This window comes from Aethina tumida, chromosome 3 (genome assembly GCF_024364675.1).
Source record: "Aethina tumida isolate Nest 87 chromosome 3, icAetTumi1.1, whole genome shotgun sequence".
NCBI lineage: Eukaryota > Metazoa > Arthropoda > Insecta > Coleoptera > Nitidulidae > Aethina > Aethina tumida.
The window spans coordinates 21,471,328-21,488,713 of NC_065437.1; the positions used below are offsets into that span (position 1 = coordinate 21,471,328).

At 29.0% G+C, this 17,386-nt stretch overlaps 2 protein-coding genes across 3 annotated transcripts; one reads left to right on the forward strand and one right to left on the reverse strand.

Annotated features, from left to right (window-relative positions):
- The first annotated feature begins 993 nt into the window (after positions 1 to 993).
- On the forward strand, positions 994 to 8,925 carry LOC109599470 (5'-3' exonuclease PLD3). 2 transcript variants are annotated; one of them, XM_020015477.2, is made up of 9 exons: positions 994 to 1,523; positions 5,291 to 5,391; positions 5,740 to 5,901; positions 5,997 to 6,174; positions 6,230 to 6,487; positions 6,924 to 6,992; positions 7,047 to 7,178; positions 7,239 to 7,544; positions 7,748 to 8,925. In XM_020015477.2, the coding sequence occupies exons 1-9, from the start codon at positions 1,227 to 1,229 to the stop codon at positions 8,015 to 8,017; spliced, it is 1,773 nt and encodes a 590-aa protein (XP_019871036.1). In that variant the 5' UTR covers positions 994 to 1,226; the 3' UTR covers positions 8,018 to 8,925. The 2 variants fall into 2 exon arrangements, with proteins under 2 accessions (XP_019871036.1, XP_019871035.1); XM_020015476.2 differs by lacking the exon at positions 994 to 1,523 and adding an exon at positions 5,038 to 5,166.
- Positions 8,926 to 8,954: 29 nt separating this feature from the next.
- LOC109599472 (uncharacterized) lies at positions 8,955 to 17,092 on the reverse strand. The gene is made up of 7 exons (XM_020015478.2): positions 14,454 to 17,092; positions 13,858 to 13,983; positions 12,278 to 12,440; positions 10,022 to 10,242; positions 9,697 to 9,920; positions 9,326 to 9,624; positions 8,955 to 9,268 (listed from the first exon to the last, which is right to left on the reverse strand). Exons 1-7 carry the CDS (start codon positions 17,074 to 17,076, stop codon positions 9,070 to 9,072), a joined length of 3,855 nt encoding a protein of 1,284 aa, XP_019871037.2. The 5' UTR covers positions 17,077 to 17,092; the 3' UTR covers positions 8,955 to 9,069.
- Between the last annotated feature and the right edge of the window lie 294 nt (positions 17,093 to 17,386).

Here is a 17,386-nt window from a genome sequence, read left to right on the forward strand (position 1 = left end):
AAAATATTTACTTAATAGTATCAAAATTTGATCATTTTTATTTTATTTTTGGTAAAAATAAATTTTGATAAACATCAAAATATAATATTGTTTTGAAATGAATTTGTTTAATTCCTAGGAGAGTACGAAAATTTTATTTATCAAAATTTCACACAAATATAACAGAAAATGGATATTTATAAACTTTGAAGTATTTTTAAACATACATTTAAAAAAAGCAGTAACAATGAACTAACAACTTCAAAGAAGTATTTTTAAAATTAAATTTTTACAAATATTTATAAAATATTTATTAATTTTTATATTAAAGCAATTATATAATTTAAAAATTATTTACCTTTAGTATCAAAAATTGTTTATTTTAATTTACATTCGGTAAAATTAAATTTTTGAAAACACCAGAGTATAATATTAATAAAAATATGAATTTGTTTAATTGTTAGAAAAGTAAAAAAATTTTATTTATCAAAATTTCACTCAAAAAATAACATTTTTGAAAATCAGTAACAATAAAGGTAACACAACTCTGGTAAATGTGTCACACTAAAATGCAATATGAAAATAAAATATGATATTCTTACACGTTAGTACATTATAATAATACATATTTAATGAGACTATTAATACATATACCTATATCCTCATGCAATGATTTTTTACAGTAAACTCTAGAATGTGTTTCAAGCTGGGCTAGTAACAATGATATTGTTTAATAAATGTGGTTTAGAGGGTTCCAAAAATTTCAGGTAAGTTTAAATTAGTTACAACTTTTAATTTTTACACTTTTTTACTTAATAAAAATATTACTTTAAGAGAACATTAAAATTTAATTACTTTCGAGTACACATAACATTTCAAAGTCACATATATTTTAACACGATCATATATTGAACTATCGGAGTGCTCCAAATTTTATTCGAAAACCAAAATAAATTATTCCAATAAAATCCATAAGAGCAATGAAAAAATTACACACACAAAAAGTAAACAATCACGTAAAACAAACAGGTTGCGGACTTTCGGTTGCCAATCAAACGCCGAAACGTACAAACAGTAATAACTAATCAATCAAAAAAGGGAGCGCAAGTCTACTAAGTAAGCCGCTGATGCAAGGTAGTTTTCCCTACAACAAAGGCGCCAATCAATGGAAAAAACTTAGTCTGGCGGCGACTTGTTACGGTGCCATACGCACGCAAATGTTCGATCCGGGTTGAGAATAACATAAAATGCCTCAGTTTTGGGATTATTTCGGTAAAAGCCAGCCCAAACTAAATTTGCAGGACGGCCTATTCCAAATCGCTTCGCAGACGTGCAATTTGCTGGTGCAGGTGAACAACACGAACAACATCAGTTACGGACAGAATGCAACAAACATCCACATGAACAATCTGCCCCTGAGTACGCCGCGAACGTCCCGATCTCGTGGTGGTGATGATGACAGTGAGCAATTGGTCGTGCTCATACCGCCAAATGATAGGAATATTAAATACAAGCCCGGAATGTTTGGGAAACCTAGACTTTCGGTAAATAATCAGTTATGCGTTAGATCTAAATACTGATTGCTTTGCTTACAAACGTTTGTAGATGTGCTGAATTTTTTAAAAGATAAACAGTGGGTTGTATCATGTAGGGAAATACTATTTTTTCTATAGTATAACCCACTTGAAGGCAAGAGACCCCTATAAAATTTATATCTTTGACGAATTTTAACTTTTTCAATTGTAAAGCTTGAAAATATGTGCTTATACACACAATATTACATTTTTGGACCCAAAACCAAAACCTACAGGTAATCTTTTCTGCATAAAAATTAAGGAAGTAATTCTAGCAATTTTTTTTATAAATATCTAACTAAACCACTGGATTAAGAACCTCCTGAAATTATGCATATTCATAATTCTGTGAAAATATTAAAAATCATATTCTGTTTATGAATTTATTTTTTTAACAACTTGAACTGCCGGGAATAGCACAACAGTTATCTTATTTTTTAAGAAAATGGAATATCATACTAATAAAACTATATTTATGTGATACTAATACTCTTAAGAGCCAAATTTTATTCACTTCCAAAATGGTGGATTCAATTCAGTACATTTATTATATCTTTTTTGTAAGTTCGTTCTCACTTTTACCAGAATATTTTTTTTTAATTTTTCCATAGAATTATGAATATGCATAATTTATTTCTAAAATTTGGTGTATACTCATTTTAGGGAGCTTAATCCAGCAGTGTAGACAGATTTGCTATAAAAAATTTGCTAGTATGATTTCTTCAATTTTCATACCTAAAAAATTACCCCGTAGGATTCGGTTTTGGACTCAAAAACGTAAAATTTTGTATATAATGTTGTAATTTTGTATCATTTATAAAAAAAATATATAGAGGTAATTAATTAATTTATTTACATAGTTAAAGAAGACTATTTATAAAATTAAAATATATTGATTTTGGAATGTTATGCTCTAATTCAAGTATTAATACAAACAAATGTTTGCTGATTAGAAGTAGGGAAAATTATTTTTAAAATAATTAGTTGTTTAATGTGATGATGTATATGTAGAAATGCATATAAACTAAAAATAAAATACGACAGTTTTGTTAACATTTGTTATTTTTTTAATTTATCTTTGTTTAAATTTTATTCTTGTGTAAACAATAGTGAATATTTTAGTACAAGTCATAAGTAGTTTAATAAAAAATTTAAATCTATTAGTATTTAAAATTATTTTTAATTACGTTAATTGTTTAGTATTTTTAAAGTTATTTGTTTCATTTAGCAATTTATTATATACACATTACAAATTTTACATAAAACATACCTTAGTTATTTATATTGGAGACAACACATCGATTAATAAATATTAAAATCAATATAGACTTGAAGTAAATACAAACATAATTATTGAAATACTACAATTGTTTTCCACAAAAACATATTCATATAATAACTAAATGAATGATAATAAACAAATAATATTTAACTTGATTACCGAATTTATAGAGAACAATTTTTAATAAATAATATTATAATAATAATATCCGGCTACATTCCTGAAATTGGAGCGAATAACAGAAGATCTAGACAAGTAATTTATCCTTGTTATATTGTACAATTAAGCAAAGTCCTGCAATTTACAAAGACATTAACTAAAGAGTTGCGTGTTCATAAATATGTTTTTAGTTTAGATTCAAAACAATGATGTTTTGGTAACATAAATTAAAAAAGAAATTATCTTGTTTAATGCCGTTATCGGTAATGTATTTTCAATATTTTATGTATAATTAATATACATAAAAAATGTATGTATATTGATTTTCGTTCCTGGTATAATAATAACAACGATCCTTGAAATGAAAATGTAATTATAAAAGTGCAACGGGTGAAAATATTATTGTGTTCAGGCTCAATTAAATAATTAATGTGCTTATCTATTGGTATTATCTTTCTAAGTGTTCCCAAGGCTATAAATATTACTAATTTGATTATTTTTTTATTATATTTACTTCGCAAATTATTTTTCATTTAATAGAACTATTGACTTAATTATCTAGACACATGGTAATTCCATTTTTTATTAATAGAAATTTTAGGGATCAGTTATTTAAAATAACACGTTTACTTTTCTTTGAAAATAATACCGATGAATTTGTTGGATTAAAAAATTAAAACTTAATTTGTTATGAACATTACATCAATTTTTTTTATAAACCATAAATGTAGAAACTGATACATTTTTAATTGTGAAAACTGAGACCATTTGTTGTACACGCAAGTGAATAATTCATAAAACAAAAAATACACAGTTCTTAGCGAAACAATTTTACTATTCCACCGTCAGAAAGAGGGCGGTATATAAAAGCTTTTATGTAGCTTTTTCGTAGTAATTATTGATTAGCTATTTTGTAAAGGAAAGGTTAAACGTTGAAACGTTTCTAGGTGAAGTTCAGGCCAATTTGAATGCGGCAAAATATTCATAAAATTATCAGTATATTTTAGAGAAGAAAATTTTATTAGAATATTCCCAAAAAAATGTCTAAATTTTAACTATATGTATTTATGTACTACTGACTAATTAATTCAACACTTATGTTTACCCTGTCCATGAGTGTTTATTAAATGCCATTAATAACATGGGACCAATTATACGATAAAAATCTCTTTCAGTCCCGAGAAAGGTTAAGAAATATGGCGAATTTGCGTGTTCTGATATAATAATTCCATCTCCAGTGGCCTGTATACAAAACGGATACCCGTTAAAATTTGATAATATTTATTTTTCTTCAGATATTAAAAATTAATAATTACTGCAAACGTATGAAACTCGATCATATATTGAATAGTTCTTTTTAGCAGGTCCACGGAAGTGGTTTAGGTTTGGCTGTCATAAACATGATTAAATGAGATTACAGTCGCAATTTAAATATGTAAGTTAGAAATTTTAGATATAGACTTTTATTTTTAAATATTATTTCTACTTATTCTAAAGGCTGCAAACATATATTTCTTATATTTTTAAAATTATTTTATGTTCTTTGAATTAACATTTTTAAATAAAACGTATTGCCAGGCTAAAATTTTCTTTTATTTTAATTTTTGAATAATAGCGAATAATTAATGAATTAATAGTGAACAAAGTATGTACATACTGTAAGTGTAAACATATTTAATTTTTAATAACAAAGATAATGTAGAAAAATGAATAATAATCTTTTCAAATAATTTATTTTTACATTGTTTTGGATTACATTGTATTCTAAATATACATTTATATGGCCAATTTCAAATTGAATTTCTAAAAACAAATAAAATCGTTTACGTTAAACATAATTACTAAATAAAATGTTTCAAAAAGTACCTATTTGTTATCGATGCGAAAGCATTTTTACAATGACACATAGACATTTTTTTATTTTGCCATTTTATATCTGGGGAGTGTTTTTTACGTATTACATCATATGGCAACGATGCAATTTTCTATCCTACTCTTACACGTTTAGCCCCCATAAGATCTCACTTTAATTAGTAAATCAGGTGACCACATAACCACTGACATCTAAGTTAACCTCAACTCAAATTCATATAAATATAAACAAAGAACGATAATATTTGATAAGAAAGAAATCCCAAAATGAAAATTAAACTGGGATCCCCTGACAAAAATGTTGGTATATGTGTGGTTTTATACGTTGATTTTATTTAATAATTTAGTTAAAGTAATTATAAAATTATGGTGACTTAGGTTTTTGATGATGGTGCATCAAATAAATTGAATTTATTTGTTACAGACGGTTCTTGAGGGTCCGCCTATACCAAATGATGAAGAAGCTGATGTGTGGGGACAAGGCTACATGACACCAGCAGATGATGATGGAAGCCCTGGAAGAAGGTATAATTTTTAGAAATTATAAAAAAACTGTTTCTCAATCATAATTCAATTTTTTATTAATAATGTTAGATCATTACATAAACAAAAATTGCATGATTCCAATATGTTATAAAACAAGAATTCAGTATCTTGTAGTTCTTCAAATAATCAATTAATTATTTTAATTTAATGATTACTACATTGAAGCTCTGCTAGTACAAACCAGTTTGTATTAATCTATAAATAAATTACTTATTATTGTACATAGTTTTGTATTTCTTGGTTCATTTTGTTACAACTTATCTGTTACATTAATGTTTTTTTTTAAATAAAGTTTAATTATATTAGAAATTAATTTTCAATTTTAAGGTGGGGACAGAAAACTAAATGGTGCAGGCCATCATGCATACCTATATCCATAATATGTATTTTGATCTTCCTAGTAGTACTTTTACCATTATTAGACCATGCCACTGAAAAAGCTTTACAGGAGCTGAACAGCTTTAAAGGAGTATGTAACAATACTTGCAGGTAAAATACAGATTTACATTGAATAGTTACTGTAAAAATAAAAAATGAGAAATGTATAATTTAATTTATATATATATATATTTTTCATATTTTAGCATATCATTAGTTGAGACTATTCCCCAAGGAGTAGAATTTCCAGATTCTGTAATACAACCTTCCACTTTTGATACATGGTTAAATTTAATAAATTCCGCTAAATATTCTATTGAAATAGCATCCCTCTACTGGACATTGCGACAATCTGAAGTTTATCCTGATCCATCTTCCATTAAAGTAAGTAAATCGGTCGTGATTTTTAAAAGGTTCCTCACAACAATTTTTGATTCAGGGAGAAACAATATTTCAAGCACTTTTGAAAGCTGGTACTGACAGAGGAATAAAGGTCAGAATTGCACAAAATGCTCCATCACAGAATTTTCCCAATATTGACACTGAACTGCTGGAGAAAAGAAAAGCGGCTGAAGTCAGAAGCTTGAATTTTAATAAATTGCTAGGGAGTGGTGTCCTTCACACTAAAATGTGGATCATAGATCGGACCCACGTTTATATTGGCAGTGCCAATATGGATTGGAGATCATTAACTCAGGTAAATATTGTTTGTTTCCAAATCAAGGATAAATATGGTTAATATTTGTCTATGAAATGGCTTAATTTAAAATTGTAAAAAACGTATATAAACGGCCTTTAAACCATGATTAAACCTCCGCCTTTGATAAAATCGTATATATTAACTTACATAGCTCATGATAAATTGGATAATTATAGTTTGTATATTTGATCAAACCAGAAAATTTGTCACTGAAGCTTTTGTCGGACCTTGACAAATCGATATTAATCACTTTTCTACCCTAGTGCTTCCACAATTTACAATATTAATCATAGCATTTCGTGTCACCGTAAATTAATTGCATTCTCCTTTTTTATTAATAGTCATTTCGAAAATTAGTTCAAGGAAATATTTACCGCAAACTTAAAATTGTACTTGAATACATCTCATTCCTATTTTTGTTATTGTTTTTCAGGTGAAAGAAATGGGGGTTGTCATGTACAACTGTTCTTGCTTGGCTGAAGATGCCGGAAAAATATTTGATGTGAGTTTTACTTAAATAATATGTATATTTTATAATTTTTTGGCAAATTTCTAGGTGTATTGGTCTTTGGGCGAAGAAAATGCTAAAATTCCCGACATTTGGCCAAAATCCTTAAATACAGATTATAACATGGATACACCTTTTGATTTAATGTTAAAAAATGAAAGTTTTCAATCGTATATATCTGTAAGTGACATGTAATGAAAATACTATCATATAAATACTTACTTCGAATAACTATTTTAGAGTTCGCCACCTCCTTTTAATCCAACTGGACGCACAAATGACATTGCCGCTCTAGTAAATGTTATAGAAAAGGCTGAGAAATTTGTCTACGTCGCCGTAATGGATTACTTTCCACAAATGCTATATACACCAAAAAAGAAGTTTTGGCCCGTCATAGATGATGCTCTAAAAGCTGCAGCCATAGATCATCACATCTCAGTTAAGATGCTGATAAGTCAGTGGAACCATTCTAGACCGTCAGAGGAGTATTACTTGAGATCTATCGCTAGTATCAGCGGATTGTATCCGCGTGTTTCCATCGAAGTGGTAAGTGGAAATTCCATTTTAAGTGACATAAATCATCATAAATTGGATAAAAATTAAATAATAAATATAATAAACATATATAATAAATATATTTTCACATAAAAATATTTGATTTTTTATCAGTATAGAAAATATATTTTTTGCGTTTTTAAATAAATAAATACCTGTATATAAATTGTTAAAACTTTTATTTTCTATTTCAGCGTAGATTTATAGTGCCGGCAGATAAACAGCAAGAAAAAATACCGTTTGCTCGCGTAAATCACAACAAATACATGGTTACAGACAACACCGCTTATATTGGTACCTCCAACTGGTCTGGGGACTATTTCACTGATACCGCGGGAGTCGCTTTCGTAGTTCACGACCCAGTCTACGACCGTAACACCAGCCACACTACAATCAGGAGCCAGTTACAAGATGTTTTTGAACGAGACTGGAACTCCAATTACACGGTGCCTTTAGAAATGTAACGAACGTACTTTCTAACAAAGATTAAATAAATAAGTTAACTAAGTAAACTTATGTATTTAATCTTTGATTTAGTGAAATTGTGTATCTATAAAATTATAAATACCTTTGACTTAGCAAATACATTTATCAAGCTCAATTTCTTCCAAACTAGTGAATCATATCTTATAGATAGAATTAAGTGGTTGCATTTGATATCAACATTACTAACATATCATTATCGTTTAACATATTTATTATATTTCATAATAAAATAACATAAATTACTTATTTTAAAAATTATTTATTTTTCCTTCCATTAACACTTTTTCGCATGTTTGGAAGAAGTACGGCTTTAACTGGTTTGTTTTTTACAACTCATTGCTTATCTTACGTAATTTTAAAAAGCCTATGTGGCAAGCAAATATTGTTTTAGAGAATCTTATTATATGTAATTTTGTAAAAAGATATTTTTTAAGTCTTATCGAAAATATAAATATGTACTAAAATAAAATTAATTTTAGATATTATAATTATTTATAAGAAACGTGTTTATGATCCATGCAAGAACAGTTAATATTAAATTATTATGAAGTACTTAATAAGTACTTTAATAAATTGTTGACACATTGAATATAGAATTTTGTGTTGATTATACCTCACATTCTTCCAAATATTAAAATGTATATCTTTGCTTGAAAAATAGTTAAAATATTTTGTTTAATTATATACAGGATAATATAAGCAATAAGTTTATTCTGCAAGGATTTACATGTGATCTCTTAATATGTGCCTCACGTTTTGTAATTTTTATATATTGTTGAAACTACTTTTATGATATGTATACGTCCAAAATTTTAACATTTTTCAGTGTTAATCACCTGATAATTGTGACCACTTAATTTAATTAAAATATATATAAAGAAAATGGTTTTTGATTTTAATTTATAAAACTGCAAGGAAATTAAAGATTTATATTCAATAAATATAAAACTATGTAAAACATTCAAATATATTTAAAAAACTGTTAAAATTCGCCAGCAGCGTGTCGTAAATATATATTTTATTGGTTGTACTATAATTTCATGTCCAGGACAAAATTTTTAACGCTGTTGTAGTTTAAAATATCATTTTTTATAGAACACATTTTGGTAATATATTGTTTGTGCAGCTTAGACGTTTTGTTCTTGTAACGTAATATGGTTACGGCCTTGTCCAGGATATAATGTAACCACAATAAATTTGTGTAAGGCTCAAAATGATGCCACTGGTTGCTGAAACAAAAAAATACTTCATTATACTTGTATTATAAAAATTTAATCTTAACTTACCCATTTTTCTTTTGCATTTGTCTATATATTTCAAATTGATAGTCCCCCTCGGCAGTAAATAGATCCGGATCAAGACTAAGATCGTTGAAAATGACGCATCCGTCGTGTTCGATGCGCGATAAAGTAAAATCGATTATGGCCACGGAAACCCCGTATGTATTTACTTCGTAATTGTGACCATCCAGCTTAAAAATTTGTTTCTCACGCCGGTCCACAGTGGATAACAACACGTTACCCCAATGCAAGTCTCGGTGCTCGAATTTTAACTCGTTCTCAGCTACCGCAAGAGTATATGCGACCTAAAATCAAAACACAAATCGTAAGTATTTCGAAAATCTATATAATTTATAGTTTATTGTGAAAATAATCACCTGTTTAAACATGGAGTAAGCCTGTTGGGCGTTATTAAAGATGTAAGCCTCCAAATCTTTTCCCGCGTTAGCTAGTTCGAGGACAATGTATAGCTGATCCTCCCCAAAAATCTCTGGGGAATCATTTTCAGAACCTCTGGTTTCTTCATACAGGCTCCACAAGTCCAGCAAACGTTCAGGATAGCGTCCACGAACGCATCTCACTTTCTGTACTTCAGCAAATCCTGCAAAAAATTTAAAGTTAATAAATTGTATATTACATTTCTGTGTTTGTATTATTTGTTATACGTTCTTATAAATCTAGGTACTTGTAACAAGAACTTACCATTAGTATTGTTCTTTTTATTATGACGCAAACCGCTTAACTCCATAGAAATTACAATTTCAGATATTATCTCCTCAAATTTTTTCTGTCTTTCATCGTTAACTATTAGGTCGCCTTCTATAGGAATGACTTTCATCACCGAAGTGCCTCCATTTGTGTTCTTGTACAGAAACACTTCGCCATAAACGCCCTCTCCGATCTTCTGACAATTCTGTAGGATACTGAAATAATAAAAATCGAAAATTAAAAAAGGTCATGACTATTATTTTTGTGTTTAAAAAACAGATTATAAATATTTACGAACTCATGATTGACGTTGGCCATTTTAAAAAGGTCATAAACATTTATTCTGATTGTAGATAATCGTAAAGTAAATATTTATTTATAAAAATTAAAAAACATTGCACACAATACTGAGAATTCATGATTTTATTGTAATCCATTGTTTAGATTATAATGTTTTCTTCATATTTAAACCTTGTCTGATAAAAATACCAGGAAATATAAATATTTATGATTGAATTGAGTTCAGTTTAATCTAATGGATTAAGTATAATAAATTATAACAGATAAATTTTGTATAAAACACTCCAATTTAATAATAAATATCAATAACTACAAATCGTACAAATTTTGTGATATTTCCTTTATTAAAATATCTTATTTTATAATATCTATTATAATATTATCGATGCATGTATGAATAATTAAACTTGAGTCATTTTATTATCAACATTGAAATATTTTCCTATTGATTAGTCCAACATACAGAGTTCACATTACTCAGCTGGTGCATATTTCATAAGTGGTGATGTAAAGACAAGGAGAGCATATTATACATTATATTGGCATTAATATAATTTATTTGAATTGGATAAACTTTCTATAGTACCGTTCACTTTCTTATTGGCAGGTACATCGGTCATCGTAACGGTTGCAACATTACGAAACTCCTAGAATCCCCTTCCACTGCTATTATTTTAAAATATACTTTTTCAATCAACTTGAATATTACAATAAGTGTTAAATATGTATAGAAAATAAACTAATTATATGCTTATTTGTCTGTATTATGTTAATTAAAGAATTAAATATGTAAAACAAATATTTTTCTTATTTCAAGGAAGTATATTATAATTAATTAAAAGTGAAACAAGGAAATATTCATTTTTCAAGTGAATTTATTTTTGATTATGAGTCACTGTGTGACGCTTGTTTCGCAAACATTTTGTATTTTTGTTGCAACAACAGTTTTTATGTTGTGCATATTTAATGAATTACATACAACTAACCTAGTGGAACATTTTCTAAAGTAGTGGTTCCAAATTAAAGTACAGTAAACAAATCTAGAACTTACATTTAGTCCAAGTGCATGAGTAACGTTTATTGTAAGTCATTGTTAAGGTAACGGAATAATCCGGCGTCTATTCTTTCAATATTCTGAAGTTTGTGACCAACATTTGTAATGTAATTGTGAATTTATTTCAGTCAGAAAGTAGAGCAATGAGTACTATTATTGGCGCCATATAAATAACAGTTTTAGTAGAAACATTAAAGTTTATTTGCATTTTGCTTCTTCTTAGTTTCTTGTGTTATTGTATACATTAAAATCACATTTTAAATATTATTGTAACTCTGTATACAAAACTTTCCTATATTTACACTTTGTAGAAACAAACAATGGTGAATTTATAACTTTTTAATGACGCTTTCAGAGAATTGTCATAATTAGAATATTCTCCTGTTACTAACAAAGGAAATTACTGTTAATCTTTATTTTACAATTACTTTATACAAATATAAGATTAATATTATAACATTTTAATGAATGAATCCGAATGTTTGAACATATTTTAATTTGGAACACAAAATTAGTGAAGTTAGAACTTTCATTTTCAGAGAAATTAACATGGAATTGTTAAAAAAAGTTTCGTGAACACATCTTTTTTAATTAGAATAATTACATATTCCGACAAGTTCGAATAGGAAAGTAAAATTGACATCTAACATTAAAACGTGCAAATCAAAAAAAGAGGGTATGTTTTTTAATCTTTGACGTAATCGCTGAGAGTCCAAGGATATTTAATGATTAATCATATGCAAGTTTGCAATTTCTGCTCTCTTATTATCCGCCTTAATTTGAAATAACCTTAGTAACCTTGCCGTTTATAACTTAGTTAAAATTTACAAATAAGATTTTATATGGCGTACCTTCATAGATTTCATCGAGTGTTGTAATGAAAAAAATTAACTCACCTGTTGGGATAACATGTTTCGAATGGTAATGGTTCCGTTTGTCCGCATCTTCGTAATACGACCTCCCTGGCGGTGACGACAGACAGCGATCTCGGCAATTGCGACTTCCTCGGATTTATCGACAAATTCCTGACACCGTTTTCCAAGCGCTCCTCGATGATACCTGGTGATACATAACCCGGTGCAGTGTCATAGGCGATATAGGGCATACAATCAACATTCAGACAATGGTCGTCGGTATTTTCCCCACGTAGATGCATGCAACAGGACAAGTTCGCTTTCGACGCACAAATTAGTGTTCGAGAAACAACTTAAAACGACGCAGTTAAAACTCACTGCTTAGTACAGACGGCACGCACGTGAAACGATCGCTGCCAAAACACTGCCAACTCGAGATGTGTTCGAAATGGTCGTGCTTTGCGCACGTACACGTAAATTAAAAGCCACGCGATCACGTGAACTTCGAACGGGTCCCTGATTGGTTGATTTTTCGAATTTGGCCTGTTGCATGAGAGGTGGTGGGGGACACATCGGGAATTCATTTATTAGTAATTTCTAATTTCGCTGAATTTAGCATGAGTAATTGTGAGATTGGAAAAAAATTAGGCGTAATAATTTTTCAATGGATTGTGGCAAATAATTTATTGCTATTATCAGAACAAAATGAAGGTTGTGCATACAAATACAAAAATTGATATTTTATCAATTAATTGCAGATTACTATTTTAGGATGTATGTTGAATAAATTTTAAATGCAAGAACACGAAAAAAGTCGAAGACAATGATTCTATTCTATTAACAATATTACACAATTTTGTTTAATTCTTAGTCAATAATTTCCATTTCCATTCATAGAAATATGCATATTTAGTTCTGAAACAAGTGTAACATATAATCAATATTTACATTAGAACATGTAAAATATTGGTATGCCCTAATTATTTTCAAATTTTGTTTTCCTAGGCCTTTAGAATGTAATATATTTTTAAATATTGTCAAGAATATACAGTGTGGCCCATCTGAAAGGGGGACACCCTCACAGAATTTGTATTTTTTTATTCTATTTGGACAAACTTATTTTTCAATTGTAAAGAAAGCATCAAAATATGTTCTTAATATGTGGTATAGTTAGATTCCCTATAAAAAAATTGCTAGTATAATTTCTTCAATTGCCCTGTAGGTACATATTTTCATAGTTTACAATTAAAAAAAGATTGTTAAAATCAGACAAAAGATACAAATTTTATGAGGGAGTCCCTCTTTCAAATGATTCACACTATACAAAGTGGACCATCAAAAATGTGCCGTTACACATTACAGACTAAGGCAATATATAGAGCCCCACTCCAATTGCAAAAATTTGCAGGTTGGGGCTACGCTTTTTGCCATAAAGTTGTTTCTCTGACAAGTTTGACGTGTTTTAGGATTTTGACCAAAAAATATTTCTCAGCCTGTAATGTTTCCTTGTGTCCTTGGAGTTTTATGAAAGTATAAACAACCAACAATTTGCTTAAGCATACAACCCAGTCTTAAAACTACATAAAAATAAAATCAAAAATGAATAAAAAAATTATACATACTTGTGTGAGCATAAGATTCCAAAATCGATGTCCGTCTGGAAAGTTTAACGGATATGGGTATCACTCTGATAGAGAAGCGACACGTTGATGACACATTGTTAGCGTTTTGTGTTGACCTGGTGGGTTCTGGAAAAACATTATTACTAAAATTCGTCCAGATCACAATCAGTTGACCAAAAACATGTAGAGATTCGTTGTCCGAACATTGGCAATTTAACTCAATGTCTAGGGTCAGGAAATGTGTTAACATTAATTAAAAGACACAAAAATTTTACGTGACGTACACTGACGTAAAATTAATTGAATATAAACGAAAATAACACTATAACCATGGTTACTATTTATAGCATGTTTATAAAATTATTAAAACAAAAGCAAGTAATAAAATTGGTAGATATTTCGTAAAATTTATCTATTTTTTCTACGAGTATTAACATATTGTATAAAACTAAGAAATCTGCCAATCAGTTACATAGTGCTTTCATCTTATTGTAACAATTGTGTAGAACACTTTTCAAATGTTGGATCAAGTAATTGCTAATAAAAACTATAGGTCGTGTCAAATTTAAACTGATATTACATGAATTGTAACTTACCAAACATCGAGATTTTCGGCTTTGACTCATTGGTAAATAAGGTGCTGCTTCGCTTATATTGACTGTAGGATCTTCTCCACGACTTTCCCGCTTTCAGGGGGCAAACTTTAGTCAAAGTACTCTTTGGAATCACAAAACAATCCTCATCCACGCTAACTTCCTTTTCATTAGCAACTGAAGAATGCCTTATAGTGCTGTCGGTTAATATTCTATTTTCTTTTTCATTATCCTTTTCGGCAAGTTTTTGAATAGATTTACTTTCTAACTCACCTTGACCATTTAATTTTGAAAATGATCCGGCACTTTCAAGTTTGTTTTTATTTATCGCATGGCACGAAATGTTCTCCTTGTCAGAAGAATCATTTTCAAACTCGGGTGGACAATCAGTTAAAGAATGATTTGATTTGTCTTGATTAAAGATTTTCTTAGATATACGTGACTGACGTGGAGTTGGTATTGGCTGGAAACAACGCCTACGTCGTTTGTGAAGTTGAGACGAAGTATTTTTAATTATACTCTTATCAATAGCTTCAAATTCTATTTTTGATTCCTCTATAGAAGAACTATGGTCATCTACTGTTCTTTGCGATTTTCTTGATTCTTCTGTAAATGAATTATTATAATTTCTTTCTTGTTTTTGGTTTCTTGTTCTTATTGATTCTTCTTCAGTGGAATTACTATCATCCCCTGCCCATTTCGGTTGTAGTAATTTTCTTGATTCTTCTGTGGAGGAATTATAATTATCTACAGTTTGTCTTTGTATCCTTGTTTTACTTCTTGTTTGAGGGGTGTTTAAAACATTTATAATACTACACTCTTCTGAACTTATGGTAATGCTACCAGCATTAGTATATTTTTCTTTGGTGACCATTTCTTCTTCATCATCATGTGATATTTCATAATTTTGTTGTAAGAGATGTTCATAATTGTGTATTGTTAAGTTTATGACTGGCTGATTACATGTTTTATTTATAGAATCTATATTAGATATTATGTTGTTTTTATAGAAGTGATCAAAATTATTTGAAGTCAAATTTATAATCGGTTGTCGAACATTCCACTTTTCTAATTCAAATTTACTGAGATCAAGCAATGAGAGTGCATTTGATTGTTGCAACACACTGTCGTTACTAAAATTAAATTTGTCTTGAAAATTATGTAATGTCAGATTTATGTATGGTTGTAAAATAGCAACTTTATTGTTATTGTCCCCACAGATTGAAACATCATCTAATTGTAATGAACTTGAGCATTTATTGCGTGAATATTTTCTCTTAGTTATAGCACTTTGTTCTGATTTTGAATCTTCTGCGTTTCTGTTAAAGGCATTATGGAACAATGCACAAGTCTTCTCAAAACTATTCTTATGTATATCAATAGAGAGTGTGGCAAAGTTGTCAGTTTTCTTTTGCTCAACTTCATTTGTGGATATTTGCATGCTATTTCTCCAGTTTGGAGTAATTGCAATAGGATCATTTATCTGTGACTGTGATAAATCCATAGTACTCGTTTCAAATTTACTAGTAAGCTCATTATTGCCTTCAGTTATACATATTTTGGGTAACTTAACAATCAGGGACTTTAATTTTACATTTTTCTTATATTTTTTATGTACATATCCACTATTAATTGTGCTATTAATAGAGTTTTTCTTGGTTTGATTACTATAACTTTTTAGACTCTTCACTTTCTCTGATACATTTAAAGATTTATTGAAAGAACATGGAGAGTTGGTTTTGTTACTTACATTAATTAATTTATCTGTACTAATTTCTGATTTGTAAAACTCTTTAAATGAACACTCAAAGTCTACAATTTCAACTGAATTAGGAATTTGTGGAAATACAACTGATTTTTGTACATCAAATGACTGAATTTCTGGTGGTTTTATATCCCATTTTTGTATTTCACCATAGGACACCTCTAGGAGAAGTTTATTGTTTACATTTAATTGTGTGGGCCTTCCCCTTAGAGATCTTTGTGATTTGCTAGGCCTTTTTATAAGTGGAGTGCTAGAGAATATCTTTGGTTGGAAACTACTGTTACTTATAAATATGTCAGATTTATCAGTCTTCTTAGGTTTTGGAAACATCGGAGTCACATTTAACATTTTGTCTTTAGCTTCGCATACCACTTCTAAACTTTCCTCAATTCTCTGTGACTCTGGTGTTTCATCTGGTAATGTTGGAGCAATTTCCTCAGTCTTATCCACCAACAAAGGTTTCTGTTTCCTGGGCCTTTTTCTTCGTTGTACTATATTTGTTTTTGAAGGCTCAACAATATTAGTGCTGATATTAATTTTAGATTTTGAAATGTCACTGTCTGATGAATGGATACGATGGTAAGAATCCACTATATTAACGTTATTAGAAATTGGTCCCCTCCTTAACTTGTCAAATGTGTCTTCTGTAGATACATGTAGAGTGTCTTCAAAAACTGTTAATTCTGGTGTAGTCCTTGGTGGCAGTTCAGGAACAATATTTTCATGTCTTGTTGGCTTTCTTTTTAACCGTCTTTGAATATTTTTAGCAAATAAATCATTAAAAACACTTACTGAACGGGATTTCTGAAGAATAGAAGTGTTCTTATTTCCATACGAACGGAGTCGGTTTACCGGGGCCATATTTAACTTTGATTATACGATGTCCAGTGTACATTCAATAACAACACTTTTTGCATATAACAACCCAAACTTTTTATAACAATTTTCAAACATTAGTCTGATATTAGATACGCATGGCAACCAACTGTTAAAGTGTTTGACAAAATATTTTTAAAAATTTTAAATTATGGTATTCTTATACTTTCCTGTTTGATTCAAAGTCGCCTTTTTCTTAATTTAAAATTTAAGTTAAAGTATCGCATATTATTAATTAGACTAATATATTTACCATAACTTAGATTTAAGTGCGCCAAGTTACCACTGATTATAA